Source organism: Nomascus leucogenys, chromosome 11, assembly GCF_006542625.1.
Source record: "Nomascus leucogenys isolate Asia chromosome 11, Asia_NLE_v1, whole genome shotgun sequence".
NCBI lineage: Eukaryota > Metazoa > Chordata > Mammalia > Primates > Hylobatidae > Nomascus > Nomascus leucogenys.
The window spans coordinates 38,017,553-38,035,672 of record NC_044391.1 but is presented as its reverse complement, the minus strand read 5'-3'; the positions used below and the strand labels follow the sequence as shown (position 1 = coordinate 38,035,672).

The 18,120-nt window shown below is 38.9% G+C and overlaps 1 protein-coding gene across 1 annotated transcript in view; it reads left to right on the top strand.

Annotated features, from left to right (window-relative positions):
* ANKMY2 (ankyrin repeat and MYND domain containing 2) overlaps positions 1-18,033 on the top strand; it is a 41,830-nt gene extending 23,797 nt beyond the window's left edge. The window contains exons 5-10 of the mRNA XM_030822181.1: positions 2,854-3,014; positions 7,947-8,161; positions 8,944-9,079; positions 13,836-13,964; positions 15,297-15,426; positions 16,860-18,033. Of these exons, the coding sequence (XP_030678041.1) occupies positions 2,854-3,014; positions 7,947-8,161; positions 8,944-9,079; positions 13,836-13,964; positions 15,297-15,426; positions 16,860-17,044 (956 nt within the window). The 3' untranslated portion in view covers positions 17,045-18,033. The remainder of the gene's footprint in view (positions 1-2,853; positions 3,015-7,946; positions 8,162-8,943; positions 9,080-13,835; positions 13,965-15,296; positions 15,427-16,859) is intronic.
* The last annotated feature ends 87 nt before the right edge of the window (positions 18,034-18,120 follow it).

Here is an 18,120-nt window from a genome sequence, read left to right as displayed (position 1 = left end):
CCACTTGCATTAGATTTGCTTGGTTGAATCTCATTTTTCTCTCTTGAAGATTCTGGAAGGAAAGGTGATCATTTTCTAAACAGAGCACCTTGGCTTATTTCACATTTTTAATATAGACTGGTACTGTTTGACTTCTCAAGACGTATATACTGGGGAAAGAAATAAAAGAAATATGCACCTCCCCCAATCCCCCCAAAAAGAAAGAAATTGGGTGTTCTGGTACTTAATAAAAGCATAGAGTACCAAAAGTGGTATTGTGATCACTATTAAATTCTCTTTTCAAATCAGGGAAGTTTTCTTTTATCATTTGTTTAATTCTCCATCTATTCCTTTTTTTCCTTTGAGATTTCTGTTAATTTTCACTATTAGATTTCCTAGATTTGTTCTTCAGCTCTTTCATCTCTTGTATAATGATTTCTATATCTGAATTTTTCTGTTTTGAGATATTTCATCCACTCGATCTTTTTTGTTTGTTTTGTTGAGACAGGGTGTCTGTTACCCAGGCTTGAATGCAGTGGTGTGATCAAAACTCACTGAAGCTTTGGCTGGGCATGGTGGCTCACACCTGTAATCCCAGCACTTTGGGAGGCTAAGGCAGGCAGATCACCTGAGGTCGGGAGTTTGAGACCAGCCTGGCAAACATAGTGAAACCCCATCTGAAAATACAAAATAGATTAGCCAGGTGTGGTGGCACACACCTGTAGTCTCAGCTACTTGGGAAGCTGAGGCAGGAGAATTGCTTGAACCCAGGAGGCGGAGGTTGCAGTGAGCCAAGATCATGCCACTGCACTACAGCCTGGGCAACAGAGCCAGACTCTGTCTCACCAAAAAAAAAAAAAAAAACACGCTCACTGTAGCCTTCAACTCCTGGCCCCAAGCAATCCTCCTGCCTTAGTCTCCCAGGTAGCTGGGACTACAGGCACGTATCACTGTATCCACCTAATTTTTTAAATTATTTGTAGAAATGGGGTTGTGCTATGTTACCCAGGCTGGTCTGCATCTCCTGGGCTTAAGCAATCCTCCTGCCTCAGCCTCCCAAAGTGCTGGGATTATAGGCATGAGCCACCATGCCTGGCCTTGATCCTCTGTGTTACTAATTTAGTTCTCAATAGTAACCAGGATCACCTCTTTCAGTTTGCCTGTTAATTTTTAAAATTTGAATCTCTCTGCGGCTCTTGAAAGTCTATTTATATATTATAATTGAATATGCTTAACTTAAGTGCTCTTATTAGCTCTAGTTGTGGTAGTTATTGTTATGGTAAATGTTATCCATACATTTTCAACCCAAGAAGCCCTCTGTTGGAGGCATTGCATAGTCTTCAGAATTGCTGGATCCCCATAGATACCTTGTTCTGTACCTCTCAGGAAGTCAGGTAAAGCTGATAGGGTCCTGGATCAGTGGAAGAAGAAAATTTAATGTCTCAATTAAGACATTAATTAATTACTTTAGAAAATTATCATCCCTCCTTCTAGAATCTTCAAGAAGAGAGAAAAATGACATTCAACCAAGCAAATCTAATGCAAGTGGGTTATGAATATAGCATCAAAATCAACCCAGGTAACTGTGGGGAAATTTACAACTGTGTATGAAGAAACCAGGGAAGATGAATCCTAACTGCATATGCTTCCTTAAAACAAAATCTACATCCAGCTTCAATAAAAAGATAGGTGTTCCCATAAAAAAAAAGTTCTAAAATGTCTGATCAAAAATATTCAACCATTTAATTGAGACATTAAGCTGGTTTGGTCAGCAAACCAGCTGAGGCACAAGGATGAAGCCCACCACTCCTGGGTTCTCCCAGGAACTTTCAGGGACAAGCAGAGCCCTCTGCCAGCCTCAAGCACCAGCGTCCAGCCAGCCCACAGTGCCATCCCCACGCAGGTCACCTGTTGTCGGCAGGATCAAGCAGGCGCTCCCAGGACCAAGCACAAGCAGGCAGGGGCCCTGCAGGCTGCCCAGGGGGGACCACTCTCCGGGAGCGGGGGCCATGGCATCTGCACGCTCTCCCCAGGCGCGCCTCCGCTGGTCCCCCAGCCCTCATCAGGCAGAGCGGAGGAAGAAGTCTCCTCCGGAGATCCAGGAAGAGCCTGCGCCCTCCTGTGTGCCCTGTGGATTCTGCCTGCTTGCCCAGAGTGACCACTGCTTTGCTCCAGAGAGGTAGTGGAGAGAGAGCTAGGGAGGGGAGGCCGCAGGAGCACACTTGCAGGCCAGCAACTTCACCAGGGAAGAATTTGCTTTCATAGAACCATTTTTAACTAGAGATGGCTTAGAGAAGTGGCTTGGAATTCTGTGCAAAGCCACGATGTGGATTCCAAGCTTATGGGAGCAAAAGCCTTTTCTGTACATTTCACAAAGAGGGCAAGCTTTTCTCAAATTTAGGGGGTAGGGGATAAGGGGGAGAGGGATTTAGTTTAATATTATCATTATAGTAAGAACAATACTTTATATGGAGTAAGTTTAAATTTTGTGTAAATACAACGGGATGTGATTAGGGAAACATGAGCATCATTTGTATAGGCTGGGAAGAAGAGACATTTAACTTACAAGCAACTGTTATAAAATACTTAAGGTCTCTTACAAGTTGAATAGTGCTTTCTTTTGTAACCCACGTAATCTTCATATGTATTTTGGATTCTGTGTCTTTCAAAGATTGTTTATCAACTTTACAAGGAATGTTTATAAATGTTCTCTAAAATATTTTATCTCTCCTCCTCCTCCTCTACTCTCCTTTCCTGAAAAATAAAGATACTGGTGCATGTTTACATCACAAAAATAGCAACATAATTAATTTTAAAAACCAGATATGTTATTTTTAATACTAAAACTACAACTTTTCTATTTTCTATGAAAAGGTCAACATGATTGTGTGACCATAATCAACAATTTCTTTCCTCGAGAGAGACTGGATTATTACACTAAGCCCCAGGGACTGGATAAAGAGCCAAAACTGCCCCCAAAGTTGGCAGGCCCACTGCACAAAATTATCACCACAACGAATCTTCATCCTGTCAAGGTAGTGTGGTGTCTACCGTATTTGCTTTTTATGTAAATATTGCTTCAGAGTTTAAACTGCTTTTATTATACAGGATCATAATTGTCTGGGGTTGGGTTTTGTAGATGTAGAGCTTGCAGTGGGCTCTTTTGGCCTGCTAATTTATTGAAGGAACACTCTGTTGAAACCTGGAAGTGAGCGAGCGAGAGAGAAACAGACTAAAGCATCAGGAAAAGCCATGCAAAGAGATGGGTTTGCTGAAGCCTAGCTTCCACCTCATCCCATCGGGAGCTCTGGAGTGTGAGTGGCTCCAGAGAGGCAAGGGGATTCTTTTGTATTCATCAGTCTGTTGTTGGGTGGGGCCTGTCTCCAGAGGGAAAGGACAGCCTCCCACATAGTACCAAATGAGGTGGCTCCCTTTCAATGAGGATAGTCCTCTGGAGAAAAGACCATAGTAGCTGACCCTGAGAGCCCCTGGGGCCTGGTATACAGGCCTGGCAAAAAGGATGTATGTGGGGCACTAACAGCATCTATTACAATAATTTTCTAAGAAAGATTCTGAAATGTAATCATGAGCACGTTTTTAAGCTAAGTGGCTATTTGATGCCTTTAACTAACATAGTTCTTCCAGTAATTCATCAAATCAGATTTTCAAATTTCATAGGCCAACACATAAGTTCAAATGGCTTAACTGGGAAACTTCAAGAGCTATTCTGAAATATTTCACTGCTATTGTCTTCCAGATTTTAAAAATACAGGCTTTTGCTGTTGTTGTTTACAACATAATTTTTTTAAAAAAATCCAGCTAAAGTATAATTTCCTCAATAATCATCACAGAAAACTACACAGCTACATGCGTGCTACAGTGATGAGGTCCTATTTCAATTTCAGTATCTATCATATGCTTTTACTCATAAAGATTTGATAGTAGTTCAGAGTTGTTTAAGTGAGCAAGATAGTAAGTTGTGTCAAAAGTTAAGGTTCTTCCTTAACATAAGGCGTTACTATCATGTAGTAAAATAGATTTCCCCAGAAGTTTATTACAAAAGAAGAATTTGTGCAGAGTCTGCTGAGCATCATGAAAATGAGTGGACAGTTCTTATAAGGTAACTAACTCTTTTGAAGACTGACACTCGTTCAAAGATATAAGATCCAAAATGTGCATAGTCTTATTACTTTGTTGATGCATCCCTGTGCATCTTTCTTGAGTACTTGAAGGTTGAGAAACAAACCAAATTTACTCATTGTGTGTTCCTCCACCCAAATTAATTTTCTAGGCCCTTAAGAGAGATGACAAACTAGTAGATACCTTTCGCATCAGACAGAAAAGTGAAATCTGCTATTTTTATTTTAGAAAACTCAGAGTTTTTCTTAATATTCTGGAAGAACTGCCAGAGGCAACACTTGTGATACTAAGTTGGCAAATTCAGTTGTGAACTGCATACTCATGTTTCTAGTGGAGATTACAGAGAGCTTAGAATTTAACCTTTAAAAAATATGTATTTTCTTCTGTGTTAGTGTTTCTCTCCCTCCCAGCATACCTAGGGAAAAGAGAACTAGAGAAGCATTGACCTCTGTCCATGGCACTCTTTCAGGCATGGGCTGGCTGGGATGGGGAGACAGGTTTCTGTCAGGGTACAGTATTTCTCAATGTAGAGAATGTGTGTGGTTCTATAAGACCCTTGTTCCTCTACTGCCTGAGCAATACAGGATATTCTGGCTTAGATTGATTTGAAGAAGTTCCCTGTATTTTGCTGATTCACTGTCTTTCGTATCTATGTTTCTACCCCTTCAGATTGCAATAAGGGTTTGTGGATTTTTTTTTTTTTTTTTTTTTTTTGAGATAGGGTCTCGCGCTGTCGCCCAGCCTGGAGTGCAGTGGTACAGATCTCAGCCTTCCAGGTTAAAGCAATTCTCCTGCCTCAGCCTCCTGAGTAGCTGGGATTACAGGTGCCCGCCACCACGCCTGGCTAATTTTTGTATTTCGGGTAGAGACGGGGTTTCTCCATGTTGGCCAGGCTTGTGGAATAATTTTTTATGTTTACTTGGAACCCAGTCTTTCAGGGTTAAATGTCCTAATAATAATTAATACTCTACCTTCAGTTATCTTTGAAGGTATATATTTTAAGTAAATTAGATTGAGGGCATAATTATGCAGACAATAATTTGTAAAGATATATAGTCTGAAATAGACTACATAATATTTTTTAGAGTATAAAGGGGACTATCCTATTATATACCTTCCTCCAGACCAGACCTTGCTTTTTGTAGGTATAAACAATCTATTTGCTCAAAACCTTTTCTTTTATCCGTCCTTTGGATATAAAAGCCACCCAGTTGCTTTTGTTGTTGTGGCCCATTTTTATTGCTCTACCCCCTTTTTAAGCTAGCATGGCCTTTCCTATGGAGTATTATTTAAAAAGTAATAACCACTGTGCAATGTTAAACAGCTTTTAAAACAAGCTCAGAAATTCTCCCCAATACACACCTCACTTTTCATTACAGTGCACGTAATATAGCTGTATTTGTGTCTAGATTAAGTGCCTGCCATAGCAATAAGGATGCATTTGTTTTCAAAAAGGACTTGGAGGTTTGTGCTGATGCCCAGAATATGAAGGTTATCTAGGAGAAAAACAAAATCACAGAAAAAAATGTCAGCAGAGCAGGGTTTCTAAGTGGACAGGAGGCAGATGTGCACAGAACAATCATGTCTTTGATTATTGTGATTTTCAAGCCCAGTATTGAAGATTCAGCAGTTTTTAAAAATAGGATTTAAAAAATAAAAAGAATTCAAAATGCCACTACATAAACATATTCTCAGGTAGCAATCCTTTGAATGGTAAAAGTTTACCTAGTTTTTAATGCCAATAGAAATATGTTTATTTGCTCCTCCTCATTAATTAATAAAATGGATTTCCTTCATAATGCTGCAGAGATTAAGGAAGGAAACAAGTACAAATATCCTTTTGTGTGTAGCTATGTAATTGTTTCAATAAGCTCATGTTAATGATGTGGTTATTTGTCATTTTTCTTGGTGTATATTTGTGCTGTGTATTAAAACATAGATAAGGTCTGATGTCTCCAAACAAAAAATTATTAATCTGGGCTCTGTTTGAAATTTTTTGAAAGAATTCTCACTTGTAAGTTTAAGATTCTATAGTTGATTATAAATGCCATATATAAAAATACTGATCAAATAACTTTAAATGATTACAATTAGCAGAAGTAGAAACAGATAATTAATGAGTCTTTTCTTCTCCACCATAAATTGTCAAAGTATGTTTTGGTAAAGAGAGTTATCAATAAGGATTCTGATTATACTTACTTCATTAAGTCTAATAACTTATTATTAAGTGCTGGATTTTTGTAAAACACTGGATTGTGTATAAATCTAATAATGTCAAAAAGTGAAATTAGTTTAATTTTATAAGGACATTTAATCTGTGTTAAATTTCTAATTAGAGGGCTAGCTATGGGCTTTACTAATAGATGATCTTTTTTCATGCCTAAAGAAAAGAATCTAATTCAGGAAATCTACCTGTTGTTCCCTGACATGTACAGTCCCTGGGATATTGATTTAGCTGTAACAGGTAGGTTAGCAAGTACTGACTGGCTGTCTGCTCTGTGCATACAGTTGTGTCCCTGTTAACATTTGTTGTGGTCTTTGTGCTCCTTAGTTCAGCTAGATCCAAGTTCTTGTCTTACAACCAGGAAGACACTGGAGAATGAGTGGAGTAAAATTTATTAAGTGAAAGGAAAGCACTCAGCAAAGAGGGGACACGGGCGGGGGTGGTTCCCTACCCAAAGGTGGGAAAGTGCCTGGGTCCAGGTCCTTTTATGGACTCAGAATGGGGAGTGCATGCTGATTGGTTTGTGAGTATGTAAAAAAGGTTAAAGCGAAGACACCACTCAATGGTGGGCACGACAGTGTAGAAAACCAGTTAGGAAAGGGTAGGTGTACGTAAAATACATGAAGGGTGGGGATCAATCGGAAGAAATTGAGTCAAACAGGAAGACAAGTTCTCAATCCAGTTTGAGGATTTAATTTGTAGCTTGGCTTTCAGGCTTTAAACTGTCTTTGGCTTGGAAGTGGGGATTCACTGAGGAGCCCCCCCATTCTCTCTAGGCATTTGGCTGCCTCCTGCCACTCTGACATTCATGTTTACATTACTGTTATGCCACCCTGGATGTTTACAGCAGTCCTATGCAGACCTACTTCAAATAATCTACCCTACAACAAAGCTAATACAAAAATATTCCTTATTACACTAAATTTAGCATAATCTGTGCATACATAGGAAATGTGGGATTCATAATATGTAAGATTTGATCATTCTAATATTTCCCCTTTAAAGTTATTTATGGCTTCCTCTCTGACCTGTTCTCATTACTGTAGATGATTGGAAGCATCTTCAGGAAAATTTCCACAGAGAAATATAGTTAATCGGGAAGTAAAGCATATTTCATTTTTAGACTTCATTCTGAAAAAAATCTCATTTTCTTGTGCTTAATAAGAATTAATGAGAATTGTAGTTCTCCTAGCCATGAAATTCTAGAGCTGAGTAATGTTAACTAAAAGTGGTTATTGCTCAATGATTTGATTCTTTATGTAAATGTACAAATTTGCCATGTTTATCTTTAGTAAACGTGCATTTAACAGAGACTGTAAAATCATGTGCTCTTGAGTGGCATACTGGCACTCTGGCGTAGGTAGATGGCAGATCACATTATAACTTTGACATACAGAGTTCAAGAGATTCCACTATTTTAGGGTCTTTCTATATTAGTTCTATAAGTTCTGGGTAATTTGCATTCTAACAAATAACAGAATAACTTCATGATCCTAAGGAAGGCTTTCTTTGGTAATCTTTTGAAATCAACTAAATGGACTACCTAATTTGTACATGGACAAGTCCCTCCTTTAATACCTGAGTACACTGGGATTTCCTCTAGATCGTGATGCTTGTAAATGAGAATCCCCTGCTGACAGAAGAAGCAGCCCTGAATAAATGCTACAGAGTGATGGATTTGATTTGTGAGAAATGTATGAAGCAAAGAGACATGAATGAAGTATTGGCTATGAAAATGCATTACATAAGCTGTATCTTTCAGAAATGCATTAACTTCTTAAAAGATGGAGAGAATAAACTGGACACCTTGATCAAAAGGTACTCTTTTTACTATGTTGTTTATAAAATACACTCAAGTGAATATTGGTTTTTTATATGAAGCCTCATTATTATGAGTTTCAAAATTAAACATTTTGGCAGCAATTGCTGTTGTTGGAATCACATTTAGTCTTTGACAAACAGAATAATATTATACTTATATTGAGTGATTATTCAGTTCTGTATCCTTTACTGTGATGTTTTTGTTGTTACCAGCAATTTACAGATGAGGAATCTGAGGTTTGGAGAGGTTAAATAGCATGTGTAAGATCACACACTGAGAAAGTGGCCCAAGTCCAAATTTGAGAATATTTCATGCCCTAGGTTGCAGCTCTAGATTTATAATGGCATCCAGGGTGTCTCTGTTACTGTACTTTGGAGAGCTGTGTGTTATGCTTGTTCTCTGACCACCAGAGATCAAATTCTCTTGCATCCTTACCTAGAAAAGGGAACTAAGTCTGAAGGGTGTGACTCTATGAGAGTTTTTATTCTTAGTACAAATAACTGACATGGTAATAAGTAACTAGCTAATCTGATAACAGCGTTTAGCATGTTTTATGGTGGTAGTCACCTTTGCATATTCATTTAATGGGCCCGAAAACCTTATAAGGCCTAGCCTAACATATAGTTTGAACAGCAATTTGAATTGAGTCCATCATCATGATTTGAAGAGACAAAGAAAATCATAAGTAACAGAAGAAACTACTAAAAACTGTTGAGTTCAGCTAGGAGAGAATGCTTAGTGATTCAACTCCAATTACTCTTTAAAAAATATCTTTCAGCTTGTTAAAAGGCCGAGCTTCTGATGGCTTTCCAGTGTATCAAGAAAAGATCATTAGAGAAAGTATCAGAAAATTTCCTTACTGCGAAGCTACACTCCTCCAGCAGCTGGTTCGAAGCATTGCTCCTGTTGAAATTGTAAGGCTCCTCTTACCTAAGTTGACTCTATCAGTAAGACCTAATTACCACATATTGTATTGTTAAAGGCAAGTTCTTTTTAGTATTTATTTTTATTATTTCAGAATATTTTTAGGAACAAAGGTGGAGATAGGTTTGCCTGCCAAACCTGTTCCTGTTTATTTATTTCCCATCTCACGATCTTCTTCTTACCTTATTATGGTTCATAGTTTAATAAACAGGACGTCCCTATGTTGAAATGTAGATGGTTATGGTAGAAACTTACATTTTAAATACATTCACTATGTAATATAGGTACACACATGTACACTTGTAGCTATATGAATTACCAGCACAAAGTCATACACTAGATGCAAGTATGAATTGATCGCCTAGGGTGATAGTGTCCAGGCAGTGGGGATGTAGTGGGATAAGCCATGGGAAGGCTCATTATCATTCCTGATAACAATCTCAAAGTATGCCCCAGCTTCCTATAATACACCTTAATGCCTCTGATTAGAAAATGTCCATACTTAAAACCTATTTATACGTATGCACTATATAAGTGCATTTTGTTAACTTTATCTGTTATTTAAATTACTTACTATTCATTTGTCATATATTTTAATTTATTTGACCTTTTCTATTTTGTGACAGAGTCTCTTTCTGTTGCCTAGGCTGGAGTGCAGTGGCACAATCTCAGCTAACTGCAACCTCCGCTTCCCATGTTCAGATGATTCTCCTGCCTCAGCCTCCTGAGTAGCTGGGACTATAGGTATGCGCCACCATGCCCAGCTAATTTTTATATTTTTAGTAGAGATGGGGTTTCACCATGTTGACCAGGTTGGTCTCAAACTCCTGACTCAGGTGATCTACCCACCTCGGCTTCCCAAAGTGCTGAGATTACAGGCATGAGCCACTGCGTCCAGCCACCTTTTCTATTTTGAATAGATTTTTGTTTACCCTATCTATACCCATTCATGCTTTTATACGTTTCAATCAAAAACTTGATCAGCTTTTGTCAATCAGGCAAGAAATTGATCCTAAGACCAGTCCCATCCATGGCTTCCTCCCTCCCTCTGGCAAATCTGGTTCCCTTCTCTGTGCCTTCTGTCTGGGTTGTTATGTCATTCTCAGTGTGGAACATCAGGGCTTGAAGTGGGCTCCAGATGCTCCTTCGTACATTAAGAATTCACGTAGTCTGAACCATAAGATAAACAAGAAAGACCTGAGCAGACAAGACCATCTCATAAAGCTCATGCATTAATTTATTCATGTGTGCTCCCCCTACTTTCAAGAGTTTCTTTACTCATACTTTTTAATATAATTGGCTATTTAGTGTTTATGCTTTTGGAAGAATAAAGTTAGCAAATTATGATTTGTCAATTACAAATGTGTCTTGGCAGCACATATCAAAGCCCAACCAACCATGAATTAAATAGATAAGGGTTTATGTATTCACATATACATAGATGCCCAAAGGTAGGCAGACTAGGTCTGACATAGTGACTTAAAGATAGTTTGGGGACCCAAACACTTTCTCATCTTTCCCTTCCAATATTCCTTAGCTGTGTAGGTTCTCATACACATACTTATGATCTCATGATTACGAGACATTTGATTTTCCTCCTCCAGCTCACATTCCTATCCCAGGCAGGCAGGAAGAGCAAAGGGGTCTATATCTGGAAAACATAAGCTCTCCCAGAAGCCCTCTGCCTGTGTCATATGACTTTCCTTAGCTACACAGGAGTCCAGGAAAATTATTTTTTCTGGCTTTTCTAAACACTGCTGCTCTGAACAAAATTATGCTTCTGTTAGTGAGGAAGCTGGGAGAATTGGTATCAGAGAAGCAACTAGCAGTACCTGTTATGTGGGATTTCCAGTACTCACGAATGGTTGCTGACCTTTTACCTTCATGGGAAAAAACAAAAACTAAAAGAGCAACCCAGATTTCTTTAAAAAAAAAAAAAAAAAGCAGATCAATATCGTGGTCAACAAGTTATCCTAGCTCCATATAATAGAATATTGTAATTAGAGTTTATATAGTATAATTATTATTTTTATTTATTTATTGAGGAGGAGTCTTGCTTTGTTACCCAGGCTGGAGTGCAGTAGCACAATCTCAGCTCATTACAACCTCAGCCTTCCGGGTTCAAGCGATTCTCATGTCTCAGCCTCCCAAGTAGCTGGGACTACAGGCACACACCACCATGCCCAACTAACGTGTTTCTGCATTTTTAGTAAAGACGGATTTTCACCATGTTGGCCAGGCTGATCTTGAACTCCTGACCTCAAGTGATCTGCCCGCCTTGGCCTCCCAAAGTGCTGAGATTACAGGCGTGAGCCACCATACCCGGCCTAGAGTATAATGATTAATGTTTATCCCAGTGATCTGAGTCATCAAGAAAAGGTTTATAATAAAGTTAAGATAGTATTTAATGCATTTTAGAAAGACTTTTCTTTAAACATTTTTGTTCTTTGAGAGTTTTATGTTCTTCTGTCTGGAAAACTTCATCCCAAATGCTTGTGATTGTGCATATCACAGCCATTGTTTACTGCCTAATGGGTTTTCATATTCTGCGAGTTCTAAGCATCTGAAGTGATGCCCACCTTTTCCCGGCATACGATGGTTCTCAGGGCTGGCTGCTGTGAGCTTCACTGTGTTGTTTTCTGACAGTGCTAATGCCTGGGTCCTCCTGCTCAGCTTTTGGTTCCCTCTGCTGCTGTGTAACTCTGGCTTCTGCCTGTCTCAAGGCTCAGCATGAAAGAGAATTCATAGCACTTTCATGTGAAAGCAGACCCAGTCATTATTATTTGTATTCAAGAAGAACATGGCAGTTTCAAAATGAGTGCTACTTTTAAAATACTTCTTGAATCTTTGAATATTTTCTTTGACTATCTTGAGTATACAGAACAGTGTAGGACATTGTTCCCAGGTGATATTTTTAAACCTCTATTATGTACAGTTGGTAAGATAATATAAAAACAAATATTCTTAGGAAGAAAAAGCAAATACTCAAATAAAATGAAAATTATAAAGAGTGTCAAAATGCTGGTTTGGAACAAATGAACAAATTTGAAACACTCAGAACAAAGAACTATTAGGAGTAGGTAAGAAAAATAGAAACGCTGTGATTATTTTTTGCTAAATAGGTTTTAGTAGCATTGTCTCAGATAGATAAATACTTACCCTTATAATTTTTTTTTTTAAATACAAGGTCTTGCACTGTCACCAAGGCTGGAGTGCAGTGACACGATCTCGGCTTACTGCAACCTCTGCCTCCCGGACTCAGGTGATCCTTCTGCTTCAGCCTCCCAAGTAGCTGGGACTACAGGCGTGCCACCATGCCTGGCTAATTTTTGTATTTTCAGTAGAGTCGGGGCTTCACCAAGTTGGTCAGGCTGCTCTCGAACTCCTAACCTCAAATGATCTGCCTGCCTTGGCCTTGCAAAGTACTGGGATTACAGGTGCGAGCCACTGCACCCAGCCCCTTATAATTTTCTTTGTAAAAAAAAGTTTATAGGCCGGGTGCAGTGGCTCATGCCTGCAGTCCCAGCACTTTGGGAAGCCAAGGCGGGCGAACCATGAGGTCAGGAGTTCGAGACCAGCCTGGCCAACATGGTAAAATCCTGTCTCTACTAAAAATACAAAAAATTGGCCGGGCGCGGTGGCTCATGCCTGTAATCCCAGCACTTTGGGAGGCCGAGGCGGGCAGATCACGAGGTCAGGAGATCGAGACCATCCTGGCTGACACAGTGAAACCCTGTCTCTACTAAAAATACAAAATAATTATCTGGGTGTGGTGGCGGGCACCTGTAGTCCCAGCTACTCTGGAGGCTGAGGCAGGAGAATGGCGTGAAGCCAGGAAGCGAAGCTTGGAGTGAGCGGAGATCACACCACTGCATTCTAGCCTGGGCAACAGAGCGAGACTCCATCTCAAAAAAAAAGTACAAAAAATTAGCTAGGCATAGTGGCGGGTGCCTGCAATCCCAGCTACTGAGGAGGCTGAGGCAGGATAATCACTTGAACCTGGGAGGCGGAGGTTGCAGTGAGCCAAGATCGAGCCACTGCACCTCTAGCCGGGTGACAGAGTGAGACTCCATCTCAAAAAAATAAAAATAAATAAAAATCATAAATATTTTTTAACCTATTTTAATTTTCCATTGCCCACTAGTAATAAGTTTCACACATTTGGTTTTTCTTAATACTTTGATTCAATTGCTGCATGTGTGTTTCTTAACAAATTTGGAACATACCGATTATAATAGTGATAATTTATTTGAATTGCAAGCCTACATCAAGTAAATGAGTTTAAATATATTGTCTTTAAAATACTTAGATTGTACTAAACTTTTCGGAATTAAGATAGTTAAACATTTTTGATGTGCCCTGTAATTGTCTCACTGAATATGAATATTTTCTGGATGTCAGTTCTCAGAAAAAAATTCCACTCTGGAGTTACTGTCCTAAATCTGAAACCCTATGGACTTACTGAATTATCCTCATTGGAAAAATACTTTTGTTCTAGATTAAGGGTGTTTTTTTCTCTTTAATTATTTGGACATATGACTGACTTTTCATATGTTTTGTACAGAAAATGGTACATTCTAAAAGATTTTTGTCATTTTGTCTTAAAGCCTGTGTAATCTATAGCCTTAATGATTTCTTCCTTTTTGTGTCACATTGTAGGACAGCAGTGTCCATGGGCTGATACCTCTGTAGTGTTTCCGTGGTGATTTCAGAATTTGTTTTTTCTCCTCTTCATGCCCACTCTAGGGTTCTGATCCCACTGCATTCTCCGTCCTTACCCAAGCCATCACTGGCCAGGTGGGTTTTGTGGATGTGGAATTTTGCACTACCTGTGGAGAAAAGGGAGCAAGTAAAAGATGTTCAGTTTGCAAAATGGTAAGAATGGAGTTCTTTTTATTTCATTGACCTCTGGTTTAGATGCAGCCAAGCTGATGATTGAGTTTTAATATTCTGTAAGAGTGGACATTAGTTTTCTAATAAATTCTAGCAATGAAAATATTCTATTTAATACTTAAAAAGTAGTTTTGGAAAAGAATTAATAGGATCAATATAGTTCTTTACTGTGTCTGTCTTCTGCTAATAATACAATATATGTATAAGGGGCCAATACATGTATTGGGGCCAATAATACAATATATGTATAAGGGCCCAGCACAGTGCTTGGCATATAGTGTTTAATAACACTCATTCCCATCTCCTTTCCACCCCCACTTGCAAAATTATAAGGCCATTTACAAAAACTTCTTGCTGTTCTTGAACATATCATTCACTTCCCTGTTCCTGCATTTTTGTACTAGATATTTTCTCCAGTTGGAATTCTTCTTTCCCATTTTTCTGTCTACCTTGACTCACCACAGGTAGAGTGAGTTGCTGCTTCCTCTATGCCTCCATCACTCTTACATCCTGTACTGTGTTAAGAAATTATGTATTTAGGTGCCTGCCTCTCTCCCTTCTTCCATATCTTTCTTTTTCCTGACCCTAGTACCTTTGGGACAACATCTCTATCTTCCTTGTCATTGTACTGTACTCATTCTGGCACATGGCGGGTTCATAATAATCTATTTGCTAAAGTCTTTGGTAGACTGTTTGTTATATGTTCATTATTGCTTTAAAGTAAAGCTACGAACTATAAATCTAAATCAATACACAGATACTGTGTTAGGCCATTCTTATGTTGCTATAAAGAAATACTTGAGACTGGGTCATTTATAAAGAAAAGAGGTTTAATGGGCTCACGGTTCTGAAGGTGTACAGGAAGCATGGCATGGGCATCTGTTCAGCTTCTGGTGAGGTCTCAGGAAGCCTTCAATTATGGTGGAAGGTGAAGGGGGAGCAGGCATGTCACATGGCAGGAGCTGGAGCAAGAGGAGGTGGGGGAGTTGCCACATACTTTTGAACAACCAGATCTTGTAAGAACTCACTCACTATTGTGAGGACAGCACCAAGGGAAGGGTGCTAAACCGTTCATGAGAAAACCGCCCCCATGATCCTATCACCTCCCACTAGGCCCCACCTCCAACATTTGGGATCACAATTCAATATGAGATTTAGAGGGGACAACATCCAAACTATATCAACCACATATTATGGTTTTAAAATAAAGTGTGGAAAATGACATTTTTATAGCTTAGTTCTTGGTTTAGTCATAGTTGGGAAATCATACAACCCAAGCTCTGGAAATGAAAATAAACCAACAATTGCTTTCAGGTAATATATTGTGATCAAACCTGCCAGAAAACACACTGGTTTACTCATAAGAAAATCTGTAAGAATCTGAAGGACATTTACGAAAAGCAACAATTGGAGGCTGCCAAAGAAAAGAGACAAGAGGAAAACCGTATGTATATAAAAACCGAGTTCACTCTGCTTAGTGGGGAGAGAGAGATGATAGGTGAGCTTAACACACTGAAACTGAGTCTTCTCTGGAAGCCATAGGAGCTCAGGAGTGACCAATGTAAGAATCACATTTAAATGTAAATGTGTCCCTTTTTTAAGTTCTTAGGATATAGTCAGCCTAGACATCACTGGAAAACAGAGATGTCAAAATCTGAGGGATGTAGTTCATTTCATACTTTACATTCTAGCTTAGGTGACTGCCCTGCAACAATGGGACTCTTAATGGGTATCAACTTATATTCTGTTCATGAAGGATTTTAAAGTCTTTGAATAAGGGAATTAATTAAATTTCCACTAATGGCTACTAGAAGATTTTAAGGGTGGAAGCCTTTAAATTCCTTAATTAAATTTCAGAACTACACGTGAAATTACAGAGCACATTTATAAATCATTCATTAAATTGCAGATCTAATATAGAGAACAAATTTCTACAAGTGTCAGAGCAGTGAATTTTGTATTTTTTTTCTCCATCCCTCTTGAGGTTTTGTGACCCATTTTCATCAGAAATAGTGAGTTGCTTCAGCAGTGATCATCAGACTGGAAAGGAGAACTGCCCCCACCCTCATGCCTCATTCCAGAGAATATATCATATGTTCTGGGGGAGTGCATGTAGTTTGAAAAAGATGCCTCGGTGACTCTGATACCAGGCATTTCCGCCTCCACCTCTCAAGGAACCATATCCCCTCTACTACTGGGTTGAGAAATACTCTCGGTGGAATTAAATGATTTGTACACAATTAAACCATTTATCCTTAAGAGAATAGTCAGGCTTTCTGACTGCCATGCCTTCTCTTGTTTTCATGACCAAACTTTTTTATTCTATGTGCTAAGGACAGAAAGTAACAAATGTTCATTACTAACACACCATTGAGGGAGAATAAGATTGTCAGTAGAATGGGCACTCCCAGTTGTTAAGCATCATTCATGCACCAAACACTGCTCTAAATGTTACAGACAACTTTATTCTTCACCAGTGTAGGATAGCCTTTATTACCTACATATTATAGACAAGGGAAACAACTGCATCCAGGCAATTACCTCTCCAAGGACATCAAACAAATTCACAGAAAAGCTGTATTCAAGTACAGGCTTTGTCAAATCCCAAGCAACAATCTTGATTTAGAGATGGCTTTGGAGCCAGAGGCCTGAGTTCAAATGCTGGTTCTGCTGTTTCACTCGCTAGGAAACTTGCAGCAAGTTGCCAAACCTCTCTCCTCTCAGTTTTCTCATTTGTAAAATAATGTTAGCGATGACAGTAGATAATCATATACCTCGTGTAGTTGATAGGAAGATTAAATAATACATGTAAAGCATTGAGAAGAGTGTCTGACACATGGTAGGAACAAAATAACAACGTCTTCTTTTTTTAATCAGACAGCAAACTTGATGTCAATTCTAACTGTGTTAATGAAGAGCAACCAGAGGCTGAAGTGGGTATCTCTCAAAAGGATTCCAATCCTGAAGATTCCGGGGAAGGAAAGAAAGAATCTCTTGAAAGTGAAGCTGAGTTGGAAGGCTTACAGGATGGTCCTGCAGTGCCACAGGTGTCCGAGGAGTAAAAGCCAGAGCAAGTGCCAGTGTGGATGGTCCTCACCCTGCAAGAAGCTGGAAAACTCATGGGAATGCATTGTCCTCGCCTCGTTATGCCTGCATGGCACCATGGCAGGATTCCACATTTCATAGAATAGAGGTTTTCAAGCAAACCCCTGTTGACCATGCCCTAATTTCCTATTGATTTCTGTTCTATAATTGAACGGATATTCCTATGGAAAATTTTTTGTTTCAAAATACAGGAAAAACATTCCTATTCCCTTTCTGAGGCTGGCTTTCCAGCAATTGTTTCAAAGAAAAATAGATCCCCTTAAAGAAAAAATACAGGCTTTAGGGAACAAAGGGACAAGTAGAACAGGTGTGGAAGAGAGATTTTCAGGAAGGAAAAAATTTATAGCTACAGAGATGGGTAGTTAGAAAAATCATAACTTACATGTGAATAAAATACAAGTAAACAGCATTTACTGTAGTGGCATTCTACTTATTAAGATGCAATGAAATGAAGAAAAGCTTTATGTTCAAGGACCTTTGCCATAGTTCAGCTAATTGTAGTTTTATATAGAAATGATCCTGAACACTCTGAACTTGACGTAGTCCTGCGGTGATAATTCTATCTGCAGTATTTGTACCTCCAGAATGGCAGATCCCTCAGCAGGAACAAAGGCATATTGACGGTTCTCTCAGCATGTGCATTAAAAAAGGTACTTCCTGAAACTTGTGATTCAATAATGACTAAACATACTATGTACACAATTATTGTAAGACTAATTCAAGTGCCATACTCCACCTGAAAGCCCGAGTTATCTTGCTATAAGCTTTTCATGGAGCACTTCCTTTCCAGAAACTAATTTGTAACTCATTTAGAGAATGTCCTGGCGTCAGTTTTTAGCATATGTGGTATTTAAACAGAGCTAGAATGTGATGTCTGAAGATAATGCTGCATTTCTAAGTTTCTTGTGTGGATTTTAAAATAAATTGTGCCTACAAATATAAACAACTCATCTTGTTTTATAATTTGTTGGGGAGTGGCAAATATTAGAGAAGTATTAGAGAACTTAAAAAAATAATAGGGAACTTGACAAAT